Source organism: Rhinopithecus roxellana, chromosome 14 (genome assembly GCF_007565055.1).
Source record: "Rhinopithecus roxellana isolate Shanxi Qingling chromosome 14, ASM756505v1, whole genome shotgun sequence".
Classification (NCBI taxonomy): domain Eukaryota; kingdom Metazoa; phylum Chordata; class Mammalia; order Primates; family Cercopithecidae; genus Rhinopithecus; species Rhinopithecus roxellana.
In genome coordinates, this window is record NC_044562.1 from 47,429,415 (window position 1) to 47,447,868 (window position 18,454).

The window sequence follows — 18,454 nt, forward strand, 5'->3', positions numbered from 1 at the left end:
TATGGCTCCTCCAGGGGCTGTATCATTTCTGATAAGACTAAGACTCTCTTAGATGGAGACCAGGCTCCCTAACAAAGGTAGCCATAGCTTGGCTGGCACATGCAAGGATCCAAGTGAAACTATTTATCATAAAGCCAGTGCTGGGAATTACAATCTCTATTGGTGAGTGGATTCAGAGTCCAATTCCCATTAGAACTGACCAAAGCTCTTTTTAGTACCATATTAATTTATAAAAGTTACAGGAAATGTCTAAAAACATGGCAGTCAAGATAATTCTACAAAGTATTCTAAAGTCCCCAAATACAAACTGCCTGAACTGATTAAGCAGAAAGGTTCTTGGAGAGCTAACTCTTTAAATATAAACAGCCTTTATGTTATCATTTAGATTCAGATTTAGAGTTCAAAGAATATTTTAAAAAGGGGTTGAGGGTTTACTGTATCATTTTCTCCCTTAGGTGTTTTGGGATTTGTCATTTATTTTAGATTCGATCAGATTGTCTTAAGTCTCCTCAGTGGATGGAAAACAATTTGTCTACACTCAGCTCTAACAGTAAAAAATGGGAACTTTGGAGACCTGAAGTATAAAGAAATATCAAGTTCATTATATAAACAAAAGGGGTTATTTTACTGTAGGAGATGTAATAAGTAAAAAGTAATAATTGAATACTTACTAGATTAAATGGCAATGTAGGGAGGAATGTTTTCTAGTTTACCAAAAATGAAACAATGCATCAAGCACATTTTAGATTTATTTTATTATTTTTAATGAACTATGTTTAACATTTTACAAATCTTCAGGTTGTTACAATTTTCAGCAGTAAATATAGTAGTAACAGCAATAAATACACCGAAATATGAGATTTCTCTGAAAGAATACAAAAAATAGAAACACCTGGAAATAAGAAGGCAAAATGTCAATTCTAGACCTGAAATAGAAATTAATACAGCTGAATTCCTTTACAATGCTGGTACATGGGAAAATGAGAAACTCATGCGCCTTATAAATGAATGTGTGACTTTGAGCTTCACCTTTCTGGGAAGTTTTGAGGGACATCATTTGACCCACAGATCTCTAAAACCCTATAATACATATCGATACCAGAGGATTCAAACACATAGTGGCCTGAAAATGATTGCCAAAGCAAAGAAGTGCTTTCATTCCTCAACATTTGTGATCTTTGTGGTATACTATGTATTATAAAAGGGCATAATCCCTATACAACTGCATAAAGTCATAAAAATTGATTTATAAAGTCTCAAGATCATCATATGTATTCAAAAATACATATAGCTGTGCTTTAGTAAATGAATCCATCAGTCAGTCGAGAGATAGTTTTGCCTTTAATATATATCCAAAGTATATACAATGGATCGACAAATGTTAACAATTTGTGACCAAAATTATCTAGGTTTATATTTGAAAAAACCTTAGTTTTCAATTTAAAAATTTAAGAAAGTTGTGAATATTGTTTATTATCACTTGGGTTAAGAAAAAGTAGATGGCTTCAGCTTTTTTAGCAGGAAATTTGTGAACTACTCACAAATGAGAAGTCACACTCTTTTGATCATTAGAAAAGATAAATTGCCTATAATTACCAATTGAGAACAGCATGTGCAGTGTAAAAATAATAAGGTTTTATTCTGAAACCAAACAAGTAGTTCTAGAAAAGCCCTTGGGATACATCATCTCATTTCATTTCCCTTACACAAAAATGAATAAAATAAGCGGCATACTTGAATGGTATACCCTTACACCAATATGTGTATTTCATTACCAAGCTGAGATGAAACATTTTTATTTAAAGGTGGGAAAAATAAACACTTAAAATATAAAGTTTTGCTATATAGTTTCTGACTTCATTCCAACATAAACAATTTATCAATATATACTGTATTCAAAAAACAAGAAATACTACTCACATGCAAAATTTATTGTTCCAACATGAAACACTAGGTCTATATTTTTAATAAAACTGCACATCTGTTTAATTTGGTTAACTGAAAGAAAATGTACACTTAAAAAAGATGTTATATCCTTCTAATAATGCAAGTCTATATCAAAGGCACTTCAGCAGAGCACTAACTTTAACCTTTTCCAAATCATTTTCATTTGTGCTGCTTTTGGTGTATCTTTCTGTGTAAGACCAATAAGAAGCCTTCTCTAATTGTTATAAGCCTTATCGCTTAAAAAAAAAAAAAAAAAAGAAAAAAGAAAAGGAAGCCTATGTATTACCCAAAACATTTATTTCTTCTATGGATTGGAGTAATATATAGCAAATATTTACCTAGGGTCTTTACGTTCTTTGGGTTAACACAGAATGGTAGGAACGTTATTTGACAGGTTAGATGTTGCAGAAGTTGCAGGAAAAATTTGCACATCTAGCTATAATTTTACTGAAGCAAATGTGGCTATTTTGGTTCACTGAACTTGTTGACGGTCTCTATGTTGCTCCCATGTTGGATAGCAGGGAATGAAAAATAAAGCAATTTAGGATTTTTACCCCCACAAGGGAAAGGTGCTTCAGACATTTGCCTTCAGGGAAATTTTAAGAAAAATGGAATCAGTTGATTTTAATGAATAATGAGCTTTTTATTTTTAGGATGTATGAATGGTAATTGAGTTAATTAAAAAGTTGTTCACATTGAATGCTTGCTATGATGAAAAGAATATAGATATATTACTTACAAAACTGAAAAAAGAAGTTGCAAAGGCTATAAGTGACGTAGGGAAAAACTTTTACTTTTCCCCTGAAATTGAAACTGTTTTTCTTAAACATCTTTTAAGCAAATCAGTATCTGGATATACAACTACTATCTTGAAGGTATTTTTGAGCCTCAGGAAAAATGGCATTTCTTTTTCTTCTCATCAACATTTAAGAAAAATAAATCAATGTTTATTTTTATCTCCACATATTTTAGTGTTCAAAAGAAACTTTCACATCATTTTTTAAAATTTCATAGCCTTTAAGTGACTGAGTTCAGGTTTTTAGAATAGAAGAAATATATTAAAACCAATTTAGCCTAAAAGTATCAGTGAGCCTTAAATCAAAGTCATAGATTATTTTTTCAGATTTGTAAAAAGTTTTCCTTGACAGCTAAGCTTGCTTCATTGTTGAGGGGAAGAAAAAATAATTAATTTTTAAATAAAAACTCAGCATTAGAACATTAATGGCCAAATTTCTAAATTACAAATTAACACCTTACTTATTTTGTGAAGTTATATCCAAAAACAACCAAAGAGCTGGTGTCTCCCTCTCTAATGACCAAGTAGCTTCTTGTCCATATTATATAAACGTAGGATTTACGTTTGGGATGATACAATACACATGCTGTTTAAAGACCAAACAACATTTTCTTTGAGATAACTCTAGAGTAACATCAGTCCAAGTCATTTATCAAGTTATTTTTAAGTATAGGCAGAAGAGGACGTAATAGTAACATTTAAAAGAATATGATGCCTGAAGTCAGTTTTGCTTCTAAATGTTCCATGGGGTAGTCACCATGGCAGAGGCAACATTTTTGGAGGCAACTTGAGGAGTATATATTTCACTGTTTATTCTTAAGAGAGTCAAGGCCAAACTGGCTGGCTGAGCAACATTTTCAGAAAACTAACATCTTGATGCTCTTTTACATTTTGAAAACTTGGATACTGTAATTCATTACCCAAAAATAAATGAATAGGCCAGAAAAAGCATTCCTTGGTATCTTTCTCTCTGATTACTGAATTACCATTTACTCTGCTTGAGACATGTCCAAGAACCATGAGATTGCTCAGTCTCAACTTCTTAAGTTCATACTGCAATTTACAACAAGAAGCAAGAATAAACAGCACGAGACAGCAGACACACAATCCCCGTTGGAGTTAATTTATGGGAATCAGTGGGCGTTCCTCTCGCTTCTTCCAGATGTTAGTCTTGCTATCTCTTTTGGCTAGTGGTGGTCTGCCCCTTCTTTTAGTGGGGGATGTATTAGCTTCAAAATCTTCAACAGTGCTTTTCCTTCCTGGGGACTCTTCCCCAGGGTGCTCCATAATCACTCCACTCCCTCCATCTAGGATGTGCCTTAAAGTTGGGTCCTCAGGGGAACACACGGTGGTTCCACTCTCACTGCTGCTTAGGTCTAAATCTTCTAAGTAAAGGATCTTGGGCTGATGCATGCTTTTGATGAATGTTTTCTCCCTCTCGAGCTTTCTACTTGAGTGAAGCTCATTCAAGTCCACCCCAGAGTCCAGACTGGTGTCATTGCTCTGGGTTCTCTTGCCCTTTTTCAGGTCTATAAAGGAGTGCCTCACTTGCGCAACTGGCTTTCCATCAAGAGACACAAACCAGGCTCTGGGATGCGGGGAGGGCTTTCCTTTGGACAGCTCCAGGAGGGTCTGTTCTGAAATTCCTTGAAGTTCCGATGAAAATGGAGTCATTACAACAGCCTCATTTAGTGTTCCAGGAACAGAGACGGATTCCAGTAAACTGCTTGAATATCGGCTCCAATCTGAAGCCTGGGATGGTAAGCTCTGTTGACCTTCAAGTATGATATCCTCTTCCCTGGCATCTGGGGGCTGTGCATGAGAATGAATTGGCATTTTGGGCAAGGTCTGCGTAAAGTTCTCTCGATTTACTGGTTCCATCAGTTGGCCATAGACTAACTGTCCCTTTCTTGGCAAAGTAGCTGACTTAGCAGTATGTAACTGTTCCGGCGTGGAGAAGAGGTCAGATGTTTGAAGAATGGCAATGGGCTGGCTGTAAATATGCATAAGCTGTTCAGGAATATGGGAACGCCCATATGCCTCCTCATTACCTGTGAGATACCTCTTTTCATCTTGAGCATCACCTAGAGATGAAGATAGATTGTTGTTAATATGTTTAGGTTGTTTGGACCTTACACTGGGCTCCAAAGACTGTGTTGGGTTTCTTGAGTAATTATTTTGATTGACTGATAGAAATGCAACATCTTCATTGTAGATTTTAAAATCGTCCCGAGTTTTTACCATGGAAACTCTTTCTTCTGTTTCTGCCTTTGATGGTTCCTTTTTCTGAGGACTATATGAGGAGTTTTTGGCATTGAATAACTGTGACTTGTCCTCAGCTTTTAATGCAACTTTAACTGTACTGATATGATTTATGTGTGTTGTTGAAGTTGTCTGGTCTCTCTTGAGGACCTCAAGTTTAGTGATATTTCTTTCTCTTTTCTGTGGAGTACCACACTTATCCCTAGAGTAGAAGAGAAGGCAAAAAATATTTAAAAGTTATGACACAAATGGTTCATTTTTTAAAAATCACTCCACAATCTACACATCATATATGTGCAATGCTATTGTGAGATATGCAGATTAAAAATAAGAAAGGCTATATTGTAAGATTACATTTATTTCTACAAATAAACTTTTCAATGTACAGAATACACTGAAATGATACCATACCTTGATAATTTCTGTGTTTATAGCCATTAATATTTTCTTACCTGCAATAACAAAGTAGTACAGCAAAAAATCCAATGACAATGACTATTGTTCCTCCTAATATGGCTGTAAGAAATACTGTATGGTAGGCAGTTATGTCCTTGGAATCTTCATTTATACCTGAACCTACATGGTTCAATATAAACAAAGAGAAAATGTTATTTTAGATCAAATTCTCAACTATGTCACATGCTGGGTGAGGCACATTGAATAAGTGTACACACTTTTATTTGTTTGCTCCCCTCCTATGACAGATTTCCCTATGGGTGAAGTAAACCTTCCCTATCCGTTGGCTTCATTGACTGACTCACTTTAACCAATGAAATGTGAGCATATTAAATAAGTTTGCATGGTATGGCTCTGCCCTCTTGCTCAAGCCTTCTAATATGTGAATAGCATATCCCAGAGAGTTTTCATTCCTTCAACCTGGCATCTAGAATGAGAGTATCTGTTGAACTGAATGAAGCCAAGTTCAACAGTGTAGCAGACAACCTGAAACACTCATGAAATGTAAGTAGCAAATAAGTGTTTGATATTGTTAGCCACCGAGACAGCAGGGTTGTTTGTTACCGCAGCAGTGGCTATGACAGAAGATGCTGAGATGCTGCTATAGAAAGCTTAAAACATATGACATTGGCTTCCAGGCCAGGCAGTGAGAAAACTGTTTCAACAGGCAGTAAAACTGGTGATCCAAGTAACAAAAAAAGTTGGTAAAATAAACTGGGAGAAAATATTTTTAACTAATTTGAGCTTTGTACAAAGAGATTTTAAGATAGTAAATACAGCTGATAATCAACATTCTGTTTTATTTAATCTTTAAAAATTTTAAAGACAAATTCAAAAAAAAGGATTTACCAAAGCAAGCAGGGGTATAAAGAAATAGAATCCAAAAATTCTAAGACTTGAAGGATTAAGAGTTGCATCTCCTTCTACCTGGGCTCTAGAGTAAATGGAGCACAACTGACCCACTATCCTCCTGCTATGAGAACATACATATAGGAATGGAATTGTGATAAGCTTTACTGCAGTAAAAGCTGACTAGGATGATTTCAACATAAAAATGAATGCTAGTGGTAAAAACATACATATAAGACCAATGGAACAGAACAGAGAACCTATAAATAAATCCATACATCTATAGTGAACTCATTTTCAACAAAGGTGCCAAGAACACATATTGGGGAAAGGACAGTCTCTTCAATACACAGTGCTGGGAAAACTGGATAGCCTTATGCAGAAGAATGAAACTAGACTCTTATCTCTTACCGTATACAAAAATCAAATCAAAATAGATTAAAGACTTAAATCTAAGACCTCAAATTACGAAATCACCAAAAGAAAACACTGAGGAAACTCTCCAATAAATCTGGGCAAAGATTTATTGAGTAATATCCTGCAAGTACAGGCGACCAAAGCAAAAATGGGATAACATCAAAAGCTTCTATAGAGCAAAACAAACAATCAACAAAGAGAAGAGACAACCCACAGAATGGGAGAAAATAATAACCAGAATATTTAAGGAACTCAATTCAACAGGAAAAATTCTAATAATCCCATTAAAAAATGACCAAAAGACTTGAATAGAACACTTCCCAAAAAAAGACAAACAAATGGCAAACAGGTAAATGAAAAGAAGCTCGACATATTTGATCAGAGAACTGCAAATCAAAACTACTATAAGATCATCTTATCCCACCCAGTTCACATGACTTTTATACAAAAGACAGGCAATAATGAATGCTGGTGAGGACGTAGAGAAAAGGGAACCCTCCGACACTGTTGGTGAAAATGTAAATTAATATAGTCACTATGGAGAACAATTAGGATGTTTCTCAAAAAAAAAAAAAAAATAGAGCTACCATATGACCCATCAACCCCACTGCTAGATATATACCCAAAAGAAAAGAACTCAATATATCAAAGAGATATCAGCACTCCCATATTCATTGCAGCACTGTTCACAGCAGCCAAGATTTGAAAGTGACCTAAGTGTCTATCAACAGATGAATGGATAAAGGAAATGTGGCATATATACACAATGGAGTACTATTCAACCATAGAAAAGGATGTGATCCTGTCATCTGCAACAACATGAAAGGGAGTTTAGGACATTGTGTTAAGTGAAATAAGCCAGGCACAGAAAAATAGACTTTGCATGTTCTCATTCATCTGTGGGAGCTAAACACTAAAACAACTGGAAATTGAGGGTAGAATGATGGTTTACCAGAGGCTAGGAAGTGTGGTGTGGGGTTGGGGGAGAGTAGGGATGGTCAGTTAATTAGAATGAGTAAGATCTAGTATTTTGATAGTACAACAGAGTGAATACAGACAATAATTGTACATTTAAAAATAAAGAGTATAATTAAAACATTTATAACAAAGAAATAAATGCTTGAGGTGATAAATACCCCATTTATGTTGATGTGATTATTATGCATGATTATTATGCATTGTATGCCTGTATTAAAATAGTTCATGTACCTGAGAAATATAAACACTTATTATGTACCCACAAATATAAAACATTTAAAAACGTGATAAAGATGAATGCTATTGGGCAGCTAATCTTGAGGTAATCTGCTTCAATATCACAAAGACTTCAATATCACAAAGCTCAAAAAGGTATATAATAAGTCTACTTATCAGTACCAATTATATTCTAATATGTATTCAGGGAGATAGGGTAAGAAGAGTGAGTGGTGGGGCAACTAGTTTCTGGTCATCTTTACCATGAGAAAACATCCAGAATGAGGCTCCCACCTGTACTGAGGACACTGAAGAATTTGAGGGACCACCACCTCTTTAATTTTATCTTTCAAATTTTCCACTAAAGATTTGGAGAAACAGTATTGCAGTTATGCATGTAGACTTTAGAGCCAAAGTGTCTGAATTGGAACTCTCACCTCACCATTTATTTTTATGCAGTCTTGGGAAAGTTTCATTTCTTTTCTATATACTTCCCCTATCTGCAGAGCAGTAACAGTTATTTAATCCTCAGCAGTTCACATGGGTAAGATATGAGTAAATACTTGTGAAACACTTAGACCAGTGCTTGGCTCACAATAAGTGCTCAGTTTATGCTATACCACACTATTGTTGAATGAAGCTTTAAGGTTATATTAAAACGGGCACTCTAATATTGGCCATAATTTCACAGATGGTGACTGATCTATCTTATTTAATAGACAAACAAGCACAATACTGTACGATATGAAATTTTGTCAAACATGAAATGACAGTAACTTTCTGCTATCTGTAGATTTGTATGGAGGGTTGGTTTGATTATAACTGGGCATAAATGAGTTTGTTTCCAGAATGGAATAATGCTAACAACTCCACAGGAATCCAACAAAACTCACATTTGGAAACAGGATGTTGACATATTGAGTTTGCCCCAAATCCTATACGTATGGCAGTAGCAAGAGAATGCATCTGTCTGTATGTTGTGTGCATGCATGCCTAAAAGGAGTTAGGTAGAAAAGCATTTTTTTCATTCAAGTATATTTAAAATGCACATTTAAAACACTTGCTTATTAAACTCTGTACTCAACCACTTACTCTCCTACAGCAATCTGAAAAATTAATCTCTTGCACTTAATATTTTTCCAAGGAGTTCTAGAATTCTATTTAAACTTAAAAAACAAATTAACCACATTTATAACTAAAGAAGCCCTGCAAACACTAGCTCATCATAGGCACAATTTTGATTTTATAGTATTATATCTTAGAATGTTTAGGGACATTAGGAATTGTGTCATAATCAACATATATATATTTGGTCTCTGTCCCTAGTTTCTGGCACAGAGCTTCTAAAACACTTGGAATTTCCTGAGCAACAGGAGTTCTAGGAGTGTCTTTTGTTCTATTATGTGGTCTTTGACCCTGTTTCCTAACATAGAGCTCCTAAATCCCTTGGAATTTTCTGGGTGTTGGGAGTATCTTTTGTTCTAAGTTGACTCTGGACAGGCTCATGCTTGGGGGCTGGTGACCAACAAGCCATGCTTAGAAGCTTGTAGCTTTCAGCACCACCCCTCATACTCCGGGAGGGAGAATGGCTTGAGATTAAGTTAATAATTGATCATGCCTGCACGAGGAAGCCTCCATCAACATCAACAGTGTAGGGTGTGTAAAGCCTCTAGGTTGATAAACACATCCATGGACCAGAAGGGTGATATGCCCCAATTCTATGGGGGGAAAAAGCTCCTGTACACAGGACCATTGCCCTATGTACCTTTTCATCTGCTCTTCATCCGTATCCTTTATCATTTCCTTTATTACAAGCTGTTAAGTGTAAATAAGTGTTCCCCTGATTTCTGTGAGCTATCATAGCAAATAATCAAACCTGAGGAGAGAATTGTGCAAACCCCCCATTTGAAGCCAAATCTGAGAACCTGCTGCTTGCAATGGGCACCTGAAATGGGGGCAGTCCTATGGGATTAAACCCTTAACCTGAGGGGTCTGATGCTAACTAATGTCAGGATTGAATTGAATTACAGGATATAATCAACGTCCACTGAAAATTGGAGAATTGGTTGGTGTATGGAAAGATCACGTGAAGACACCTTGAGAAAATGGCCATCTGGAAGCCAGGAAGAGACCTCACCAACCCTGACAGCACCTTGACCTTGGACAGTAGCCTCCAGACTGTGAGAACATAAATTTCTGTTAATAGCCAGTTACTACTCTGCAGTTATTTTGTTATGGCAGCCTGAGCAGACTAACACAATATCCAACTCTCCCAATGTAGAAACAAGAAAACTAATGCTCAGTTGGGTAAGTACCTATTTCAAGCTCACTCAGTTAATTACAGACAAAGTAAGGGCTATCATCAAGTTATCCATATTTCTAATGTAGTATTCCTTTGACTGATATGCTTGCAGAATAAATTCTTCAAAAGCATCACTAGAAGATCTCTAATTCAAACTAAACAAGAAGCCCCTACTTTTATTTTCGTACTCATCCAAACAACATCTTTTCCAACAAATAATCTGGAACAGAACTTCCACGTGGTTTTAGAAAATAATTTTGGCTTTTGTAATTCATAAAGCTATCTTATATAATTCAGTTATTTTAGATATATTTTTAGTGTAAGTACATTTCTCTATAAAACTCAAATGCTCCATAGGTTCTTTTTATTAAAAATGAAATGAGTTGTATGAAATTAGTTTTTCATCAATATTTCATTATAGTTGCAAATATAGAATGGGATAAGGCCAGACAGCTGGCAAGATTGTATGATATTTTGCATCATGAAAAGCAAAAGTAACCACCCTCTAGTTTCTGAATAAATAATCCTGTAAGCACTAAGTTCAAAGAGAAATAAAAAGAACATTTCTCTTGATTATATATGGCTACTTAGTCCCAGCTTCTCAAGAGGTTGAAGTGGGAGGATCCAGAGTTTGAGCCCAGCCTGAGCAGGCAACATAGCAAGACCCAATCAATAAAGAAAATTCAAACTTGCCAACACAGAATGAAAATAAAAATCAAACTTGATTTTAAACACTAGAGAAAACCATTAGCCTTCAAAATAATAGACAGTCATAATAATGTTAGATGACAAAATGCTGCAGATAAACATATGTAAAATGTCATCCATGTTCTGGATCAGGGTAAGTACTAGGACTATTCCTAATCAGTATGAAATACCCAGGTAGCAACTACCCCTCAGCTGTGAGCCAAAACACTTGATAAACCAAAAGAATTATCTCTAATGCATGTATATCATAATCTTCAATCATGTATTCAACTTTCACTGTAAAATCTTCACTAAAATAACACTAAACGTTTTGCTTTATTTTTAATCTGTAAAAACACAAACCTACAAGAATAAAGGAAAATAAGCTATCATAATTGACTCATGAAAGCTGGTGGCAGGGAAAGCCAAGAAGCAATTTGATTTATGCCAACACATACCCAAAAGGCCCAGGAAGTGGTAGCAGGCTGACAGTACAACCGGTCTAGACTACTGCGGGTTAGGGAATTTTTCTTTTTTTCAAAATTTAATGGCTAAAATATGCAATGCTTGAATATTTTGAGGAATGTACACAACTTGAGATCAATGTAGGGTTTCCTGAGGTACAAATTACCTAGATAATTTGACAACATGTTAAATATAAGGAAATGAAATTCTCATTTTTTCCTAGAATATGAACAGATCTTCCCTAGGGGACAATTCACGGTTTTGCTCCCCAGCCTCCGTCTTCCTTCTGTTCAAAATGTCAGACCAATTTTCATCTAGTACAGGGGTGTCCAGTCTTTTGGCTGCCTTGGGCCACACAGAAAATACATTAATGATAGCTCATGAGCTCAAAAAAAAAAATCACAAAACAAACTCAATGTTTTTAGGAAGTTTACAAATTTGTATTGGGTCTCATTCAAAGCTGTCCTAGGTTGCATACAGCCTGTGGGCTGGGGGTTGGACAAGCTTGATTTAATACATTCTCAGTCTTTTCTTGAATGATGGTGTCCGCAGACTTCCAAGAGCCCTTCCTCTCCTCCTCAATCCCCACCAAGTAACATGTGTGCTCGTGACCCAAAAGTGGGCCAATGGGATGATCATTCTTCAGCCCTAGAATGATCAGGAACAGTATAAGGAAAATACTGGAAAGGGCTGGAAAGGGTTGGAGCCAGCCACCACATAGCAGCAACCTGGCAAAGGTTGTTAAGCAGGCTGCTAACTAGGCCATCTGGCACAGCAAGGAGTCCTACCTTTCAGCATGTGGTTCTTCAGCCTTCCCTGGGATCCTGTGAACTCCCTACTTCCTTCTAATATAGGATATTTTTAAATTACTCAAAATATTTTTCTGTTGCTTGCAACCAAAAGCTCTGATTTGGACAGAATTTATTCATAAAAAAAAAGTAGACTAAGAAAATACTTGATTTGAACAAACTTCACTCTTCACAGATTCATCAGATATAACTGTAAGAGACCTTAGAGTTCATGGAGCTTAATCTTATACACATGAAAAAAAAAAAATGCTGAGATCAAGTTCCTATCCCATTGTCATATAGCTTGTAAGTGGCAGTGCTAAGAATAAAACTGAGGTCTGCTGCTATCAATTCCAGCAAGACTATTTGGATTATATGTTTTAATTACTTTCATTTTTTATAATACCTCTAGTTCCTGGAAGTGGAGCTGCTATCCAGTAGCCCAAATGTGGTGCATCATATGTCCAGATTAAATGACTGTTACGTTCCTTGACCATTCCCCGACCATGATTTACCCAAGCACCTAAAAAGGAAGGTATGTAAAAAATACCAGTTAGTTACAGTTATATATCTTAAGAACTGATGGTCATGCATAGAATATGTTATGGGACTTTTTCAAAGATTATGAAAACTGTGGCAATATATTATCATAGGCTAATATATATCACATCATATTATAGTATATACTGTAATAGAATAATTTGGATGATTTGTCATGACCAAAAAACACTGTAAATAAACTAAGGATGGCCAGGTGTAGTGGCTCAAGCCAGTAATCCCAGAACTTTGGGAGGCCAAGGCACGTGGATCACAAGGTCAGACCAGTCTGGCCAACATGGTGAAACCCCGTCTCCATTAAAAACACAAAAATTATCAATTTACGATACCTATTATTGTAATAGGTACTGAAATAAACTCACCTTAGAATTAGACCTTCAAATAACTGGATCACAAAACCTTAATCATGGAATTCATGAAAAACTCATCTATTAATTTTGTGAGTTTTAAAATTAAAAAGTACTAAATTTTCACATTTCTTATTAATATACGTTTTTGGCATACCAATTAAGAATTGTCATTCCAAAAAAATTGTCATTTTATATTAAAACAAAATAGTTATTTTAAAAAACCACAAAAATTAGCCAGGCATGGTGGTGTATGCCTGTAATCCCACATACTCAGGAGGCTGAGGCAGGAGAATCGCTTGAGCCTGGGAGGTGGAGGCTGCAGTGAGCTGAGAGTGTGCCACTGCACTCCAGCCTGGGTGACAGAGCAAGACTCTGCCTTGAAAAAAGAAAATAATAAAATAAACTAAGGACATAGACATACTTAGAAAAATCGTGACTCTCCAGATTCTATTTAAACTGTGCATATTAAGATAGCTCTTATCACCTGTTCTGGTATTCTGATTAAATATACTGTTTTATGGCCTTAATTTTTTACTAAATATTGTTTTGGTCTAGTACTGTTGGTATTGTTCTTATAGAACTAGATCTTCTAAACTTTTAATAAATGTTACCTCATCCAGTAAAATTTGCTGTCAAAAGAAAAAAGAATTAAGTAAAACCTATACCTCTTATGAAGTTTTATTTATAAATAGCATAACAAAGCTATTTGAGTTTGGTGTATATTTGTATTATGGTTTATTGATTTATTATAGGGCATTATCTACAACATGTAAAAAAGTATTTTAATAAGGTAGAGAAACTTGAAAATGAGAATAATTTAATCTATTGCTTTTAAACAGTCCACAAGTGTTATATCAGTGATAAATCAATTCAAAAAATGTTGTCACTGAAAGGTACATTAGAGATAAATGCCTTGGCCAGAAAGAACAATCAGCAACCAGGACTCAAACAGCAGATATTCTTTAAGTGCCTTAACACAGCTTTCTCATTCAACAAATCAGCAAACTGAGGCCCAAATAAGTTAAATGACTTATTCCAAATAGTACTGCTGGTAAACAGACTAGACTCCAAATCTTAGAGTTTTTAATCTAACGATTTCAGTAGCATACTATCATGGTTATATAGTTTCCACTCTTTCTTTAAAACATAGATACATTACTGCTTATATTCTATAGTGAAAATGTATGTGTTTTGGGGGTCTTATTACCCATATGAAATCCCATTTCAAGTCTCCTTTGAGGATCTATTGTGCCCTATTCTCCATCAACATGATCAGTTTAGGGTTCCACCCCAGCTTCAACATGTGACTTGAAGTCTAAATAAATCTGTGCATTCAATTTGCAGGTCACAAAGACAGGTTCTAAGATGGGCATGCAAACTCCACTCTACAACTACAGTGAGTCCAAGGGCTTCTGCTATATATAGCTCCTAAGAAAATCTCTGCACTGGCCTTCAACCTGGCAAAGTATAACATTAGAGCACCTACAGCCTTCTTGTCACTCTGAAGGGAAATCCTATCCTAGAAAGGTGCTAATACAGAGCAAACAGATGAGAGTGGAGGAGGAGAGGAACCAAGCCCAAGCCCTGTGAAACTAACTAGACTGTACATGACTCCCCCAAGGAAGTCCTACCTCTAAACTTTTCAGCTGTGAGCTGATCATTTTCCTTTTTCTTTTCTTTCTTTCTTTTTTTGGTAACTTACACTCCTACCTTATTTACATGAGAACCCATGAACAAAACAAAGGGAAGCTGAGGATGAAAATATACATATATTTCCAGCTGCTATTTAGGAGGCAAAACCCAGAGAACAAAACTAGTATCTAAGGGGTTTCTTTGGAAAAACAATTACTCTTTCTATTTCTTAATAACATAATGTTATTTTTTTCATGAAACTAGCATACATTTCCCAATTGCCTTAAACCATGCTTTTAGATAGGTATTATGAGTTTATCAAAACAAAAGCAAACTTCTAAGAAGAGAGATAATTTAAAAAAATTATTTCTACCTCAGAATGGTGGTGCTACAAAAAGGTAATGGAATGAATAAATAATGCTATTTTTTGACATGTGTATTCCCATCATTTCCCCAATAGTTGTATTATATTAAAGTGAGGTCAATTTTGGTCACTAACAAATACATTTGTGATGTTGCTGAAAAACTAGAGTTGTATCAAGTTCTAAGATAAAACACCAGTTAGTCAATTGACAAATATGCAAAATATTCAGAATATTTTAAGCTAGCTCACATACCTGTGTTCATATCAAATGTCCAAGCAGGTATGCGATCCCCTGCACTTACATCATTCAGACGTAGAAGAGGAAGAGAAGTCTGAATAGAGCCATTGACTTTTAGTTCTTTTCCTCCAGAATATATTTTCACACATATTGCAGCAAGAGGGGTCAATTCAATGTTTTCAAAACCTATAAAAGAGGACAGTTTATTAAAATCATATATAAATAGAAGTGGTAGTTACCTAATTATTATGGGTCTAAAATAAGTAGTTCCTCTATTTCACCAAGGGTTATCTATTTTAATATCAAATAGATATTGAATACACATTAAGGATTTTTAAAATGTAATTTTAAAATATTGTCTAAATATAGGCTATGCAATGTAACATAAATCAATATGAGCCTAAGTTATCTAAGCCATCTGATATAAGGGCACTAGAATCCAATTCAATATTTTTATAAATCTAAAAAGCAACAACCAAAAAAACCCTATCTCATTACAGAACCATACTCAAATAAAGGCTCCATCATACACCATCAATGCAGATGTGGATTTGAAATATCTGGCCCTCTCTTTTCCAAGACCATCTGTTTTAAGGAGAGCTAGAACCCACAGATCCAGCTGCACTTCTTACATAAAAAGCATTCAGATTAAAAGTACAATTTTTAATGGATAGGTTTGGCAATTAAACATGAAACAAAATCACTGTAATATTACTTGATAAAAATTATGTCTTAATATACTTGATTATTCATACAATTGAAAGAATATAAACTTAGATTTTAAATCTAACACTAGACTTCAAAGCTTGAAAAGTAGGAGAAAGGGAGATAACAGAATTGGTTATATTGTTTTGCCTAAGGTTTTAAAGAGTAAATTATACAATTTATAGTAAGGCTTCTTAAATATCAGGAACTATCTACAGATGTCTGTTACACTCTGGGCAGAGAGAGGGAGCAGAAAGTGCCTTTCTTTTGCTTTTGAAATATTAGCAATGCCAAACAAAGTTATAATATATACCAGAATATTTATGAATAAAATTATAGATGTTAAAATTACAGTATTTCTACAAATAGATGGTGAAAGTATACTTTTTATCTATTTGCTTTTGGTCTACACTTTTGATTCTTTGGCTTCAAAACTAGAATTTTGTTCATTCATTTAACAAATATTTACAGAGTCCCTACCGGCACCATGCACTCATATGGGCCCCAAAGACACAGTAAATACATAATTTCTGATATTGTCTGCAATACTTTTTTCATAATTCCTATCAAATATCCTTTTCCCCCCATGTATTTACTCCTCATCAGTTTTTTACCCCATCCAAATGTAAGTGCAAGATAATCTAGAAAAGGAACATAATTAGGTGGTCAAGAAAGGCCTCCTGTCTGAGGAGGGCACATCTGGGCTGCAGCCAAATAGGAAGGACCTCCAAGAACTTTCCAGGCAGAATAAACAAGTCCAAAGCCTCCAAATTAGAAGTGATCTTGGCAGGTGCAGGAAAGAAAGGTGGCCACAGGGCTAGAGGGCAGCAGGGGAGACAGGCAAGAGTGGAGGGCCTTGGCAGCCACAGAAAGAGTACTCGTTATTCATGACTATTTATCATCTGGAATGGCTTCAACTGTCAGACAGGGCAAGTAGTGGCTTATTGAAAATTTTCAATTAAATATAAGAATTAACTGTAGTAAATTACCTGAAGGACTAATATTAAATGAGCAAAGCACTGCCATATATATTTTATAGGCTGGTATTGCTAGTAAGTTATCCACTGCAAGCACAAATCAAATGTTATATAAATTGTTAAGTAACTACATCAAACTATTCAGTAAAACCAGTTGGCTGGCTTTCTGAAGTACCTGCTTCAACCCCACCCTTCAGCTCTGTGCAGTCAGTGGCTTTACAAACTGTTGAAACCGACACACCAGCATTTGAGATAAAGCCAACTCGGAGGAGAAAAGAATGGTGCAAGGGGAAAACGACTGATAAAAACAATAAGAAGGAGAACAAAACTTTTATGAAAGAACATTTTTATCCTCACAGAACTCTAGAACTGCGGAATCTTAATAGAGTGACCACTAGCTGCATGTGGCTATTTAAATTAAGTTCCTCAGTGCACTGGTCATGTTTCAAGAGCACAACAGCCACATGTTGGACAGAGAAGAGTATTTCCATTTGGCAGCACTGCTCTAGAACTTTTTAAATGATAGCAGCATTCTCAGGATAATCCAAACTTTTAATGAATACTCTCAAAAGCAGGTAATACAGTGTTGGGGGACAGAGTTCATTGTGACCCTTTTCCACTGGATCTAATGAGTCTTGGCCATGAACACCCTTCAGAGCCATGAGTTTCATTTGTGATAGTATGTACAGATACCATTCTAGTAAATGTTTTTATTTACAGTATGCTGTAGGTTACATCTGGAAAATCTTGGCAGATGTCTTAGTTTGGCTTCTCAAGCAGCAGACCCTGAGATAATAATTTGAGTGCAAATAGTTTATTTTGTAGGTAAGCCCAGGAAGCACCTATCACTAAGAGAAGCATAATTCAGAAGGAAGGGAGCCAACACAGGATGTGTTAACAAGCAGGTTATCACTGTGGTAACTCCAGCTCAGTTCCACTGGGGACATACACTGGCTCAGAGTTGTCCTAGCCACACCAGCTCTTGTGTGTCATTGGTTGACAGCTTGCCCCACGTGATGGTCAAGTGTGCTTCCTGGAACCAAGGAATGCCCTCAGGCAGTCACAGATGTGTGCAGTAGGAAAAGCAGGTTTGTAACACAAGAATGAACGTCATCTGGCTGGGGCACTGATAGCATCAACTACAGCAAGCAAAACAAAACAAAACAAAACTATCTAACCAAAATACTTATTTCCTGTTATCACTCATTGCTGGCTGTTCCTCAAATGAAACAAAATATCTGGAAAAAAAGATGAAACTATCAGAATTATAGACTGTTTGAGGTTATTTTAAACAGTGGATTTCCAGTTAGGTTACAATGAGTGGTAAAAATGGTAGAACAGGCCTGTAATCCCAGCACGTTGGGAGGCTGAGGTGGGTGAATTGTTGAGCAGAGGAGTTAAAGATCAGCCGAGGCAACATGGCGAAACCCCATCTCTACAAAAAATTAAAAAATTGGCCGGGTGTGG

General features: G+C 35.7%; 1 protein-coding gene across 1 annotated transcript in view; it reads right to left on the minus strand.

Moving 5' to 3' along the window:
• Positions 1-737: 737 nt before the first annotated feature.
• FAM171B (family with sequence similarity 171 member B) overlaps positions 738-18,454 on the minus strand; it is a 71,934-nt gene continuing 54,217 nt past the window's right edge. Inside the window, exons 5-8 of the mRNA XM_010370302.2 lie at positions 15,321-15,491; positions 12,570-12,686; positions 5,458-5,581; positions 738-5,207 (exon numbers count right to left, since the gene is read on the minus strand). Of these exons, the coding sequence (XP_010368604.1) occupies positions 3,863-5,207; positions 5,458-5,581; positions 12,570-12,686; positions 15,321-15,491 (1,757 nt within the window). The 3' untranslated portion in view covers positions 738-3,862. The remainder of the gene's footprint in view (positions 5,208-5,457; positions 5,582-12,569; positions 12,687-15,320; positions 15,492-18,454) is intronic.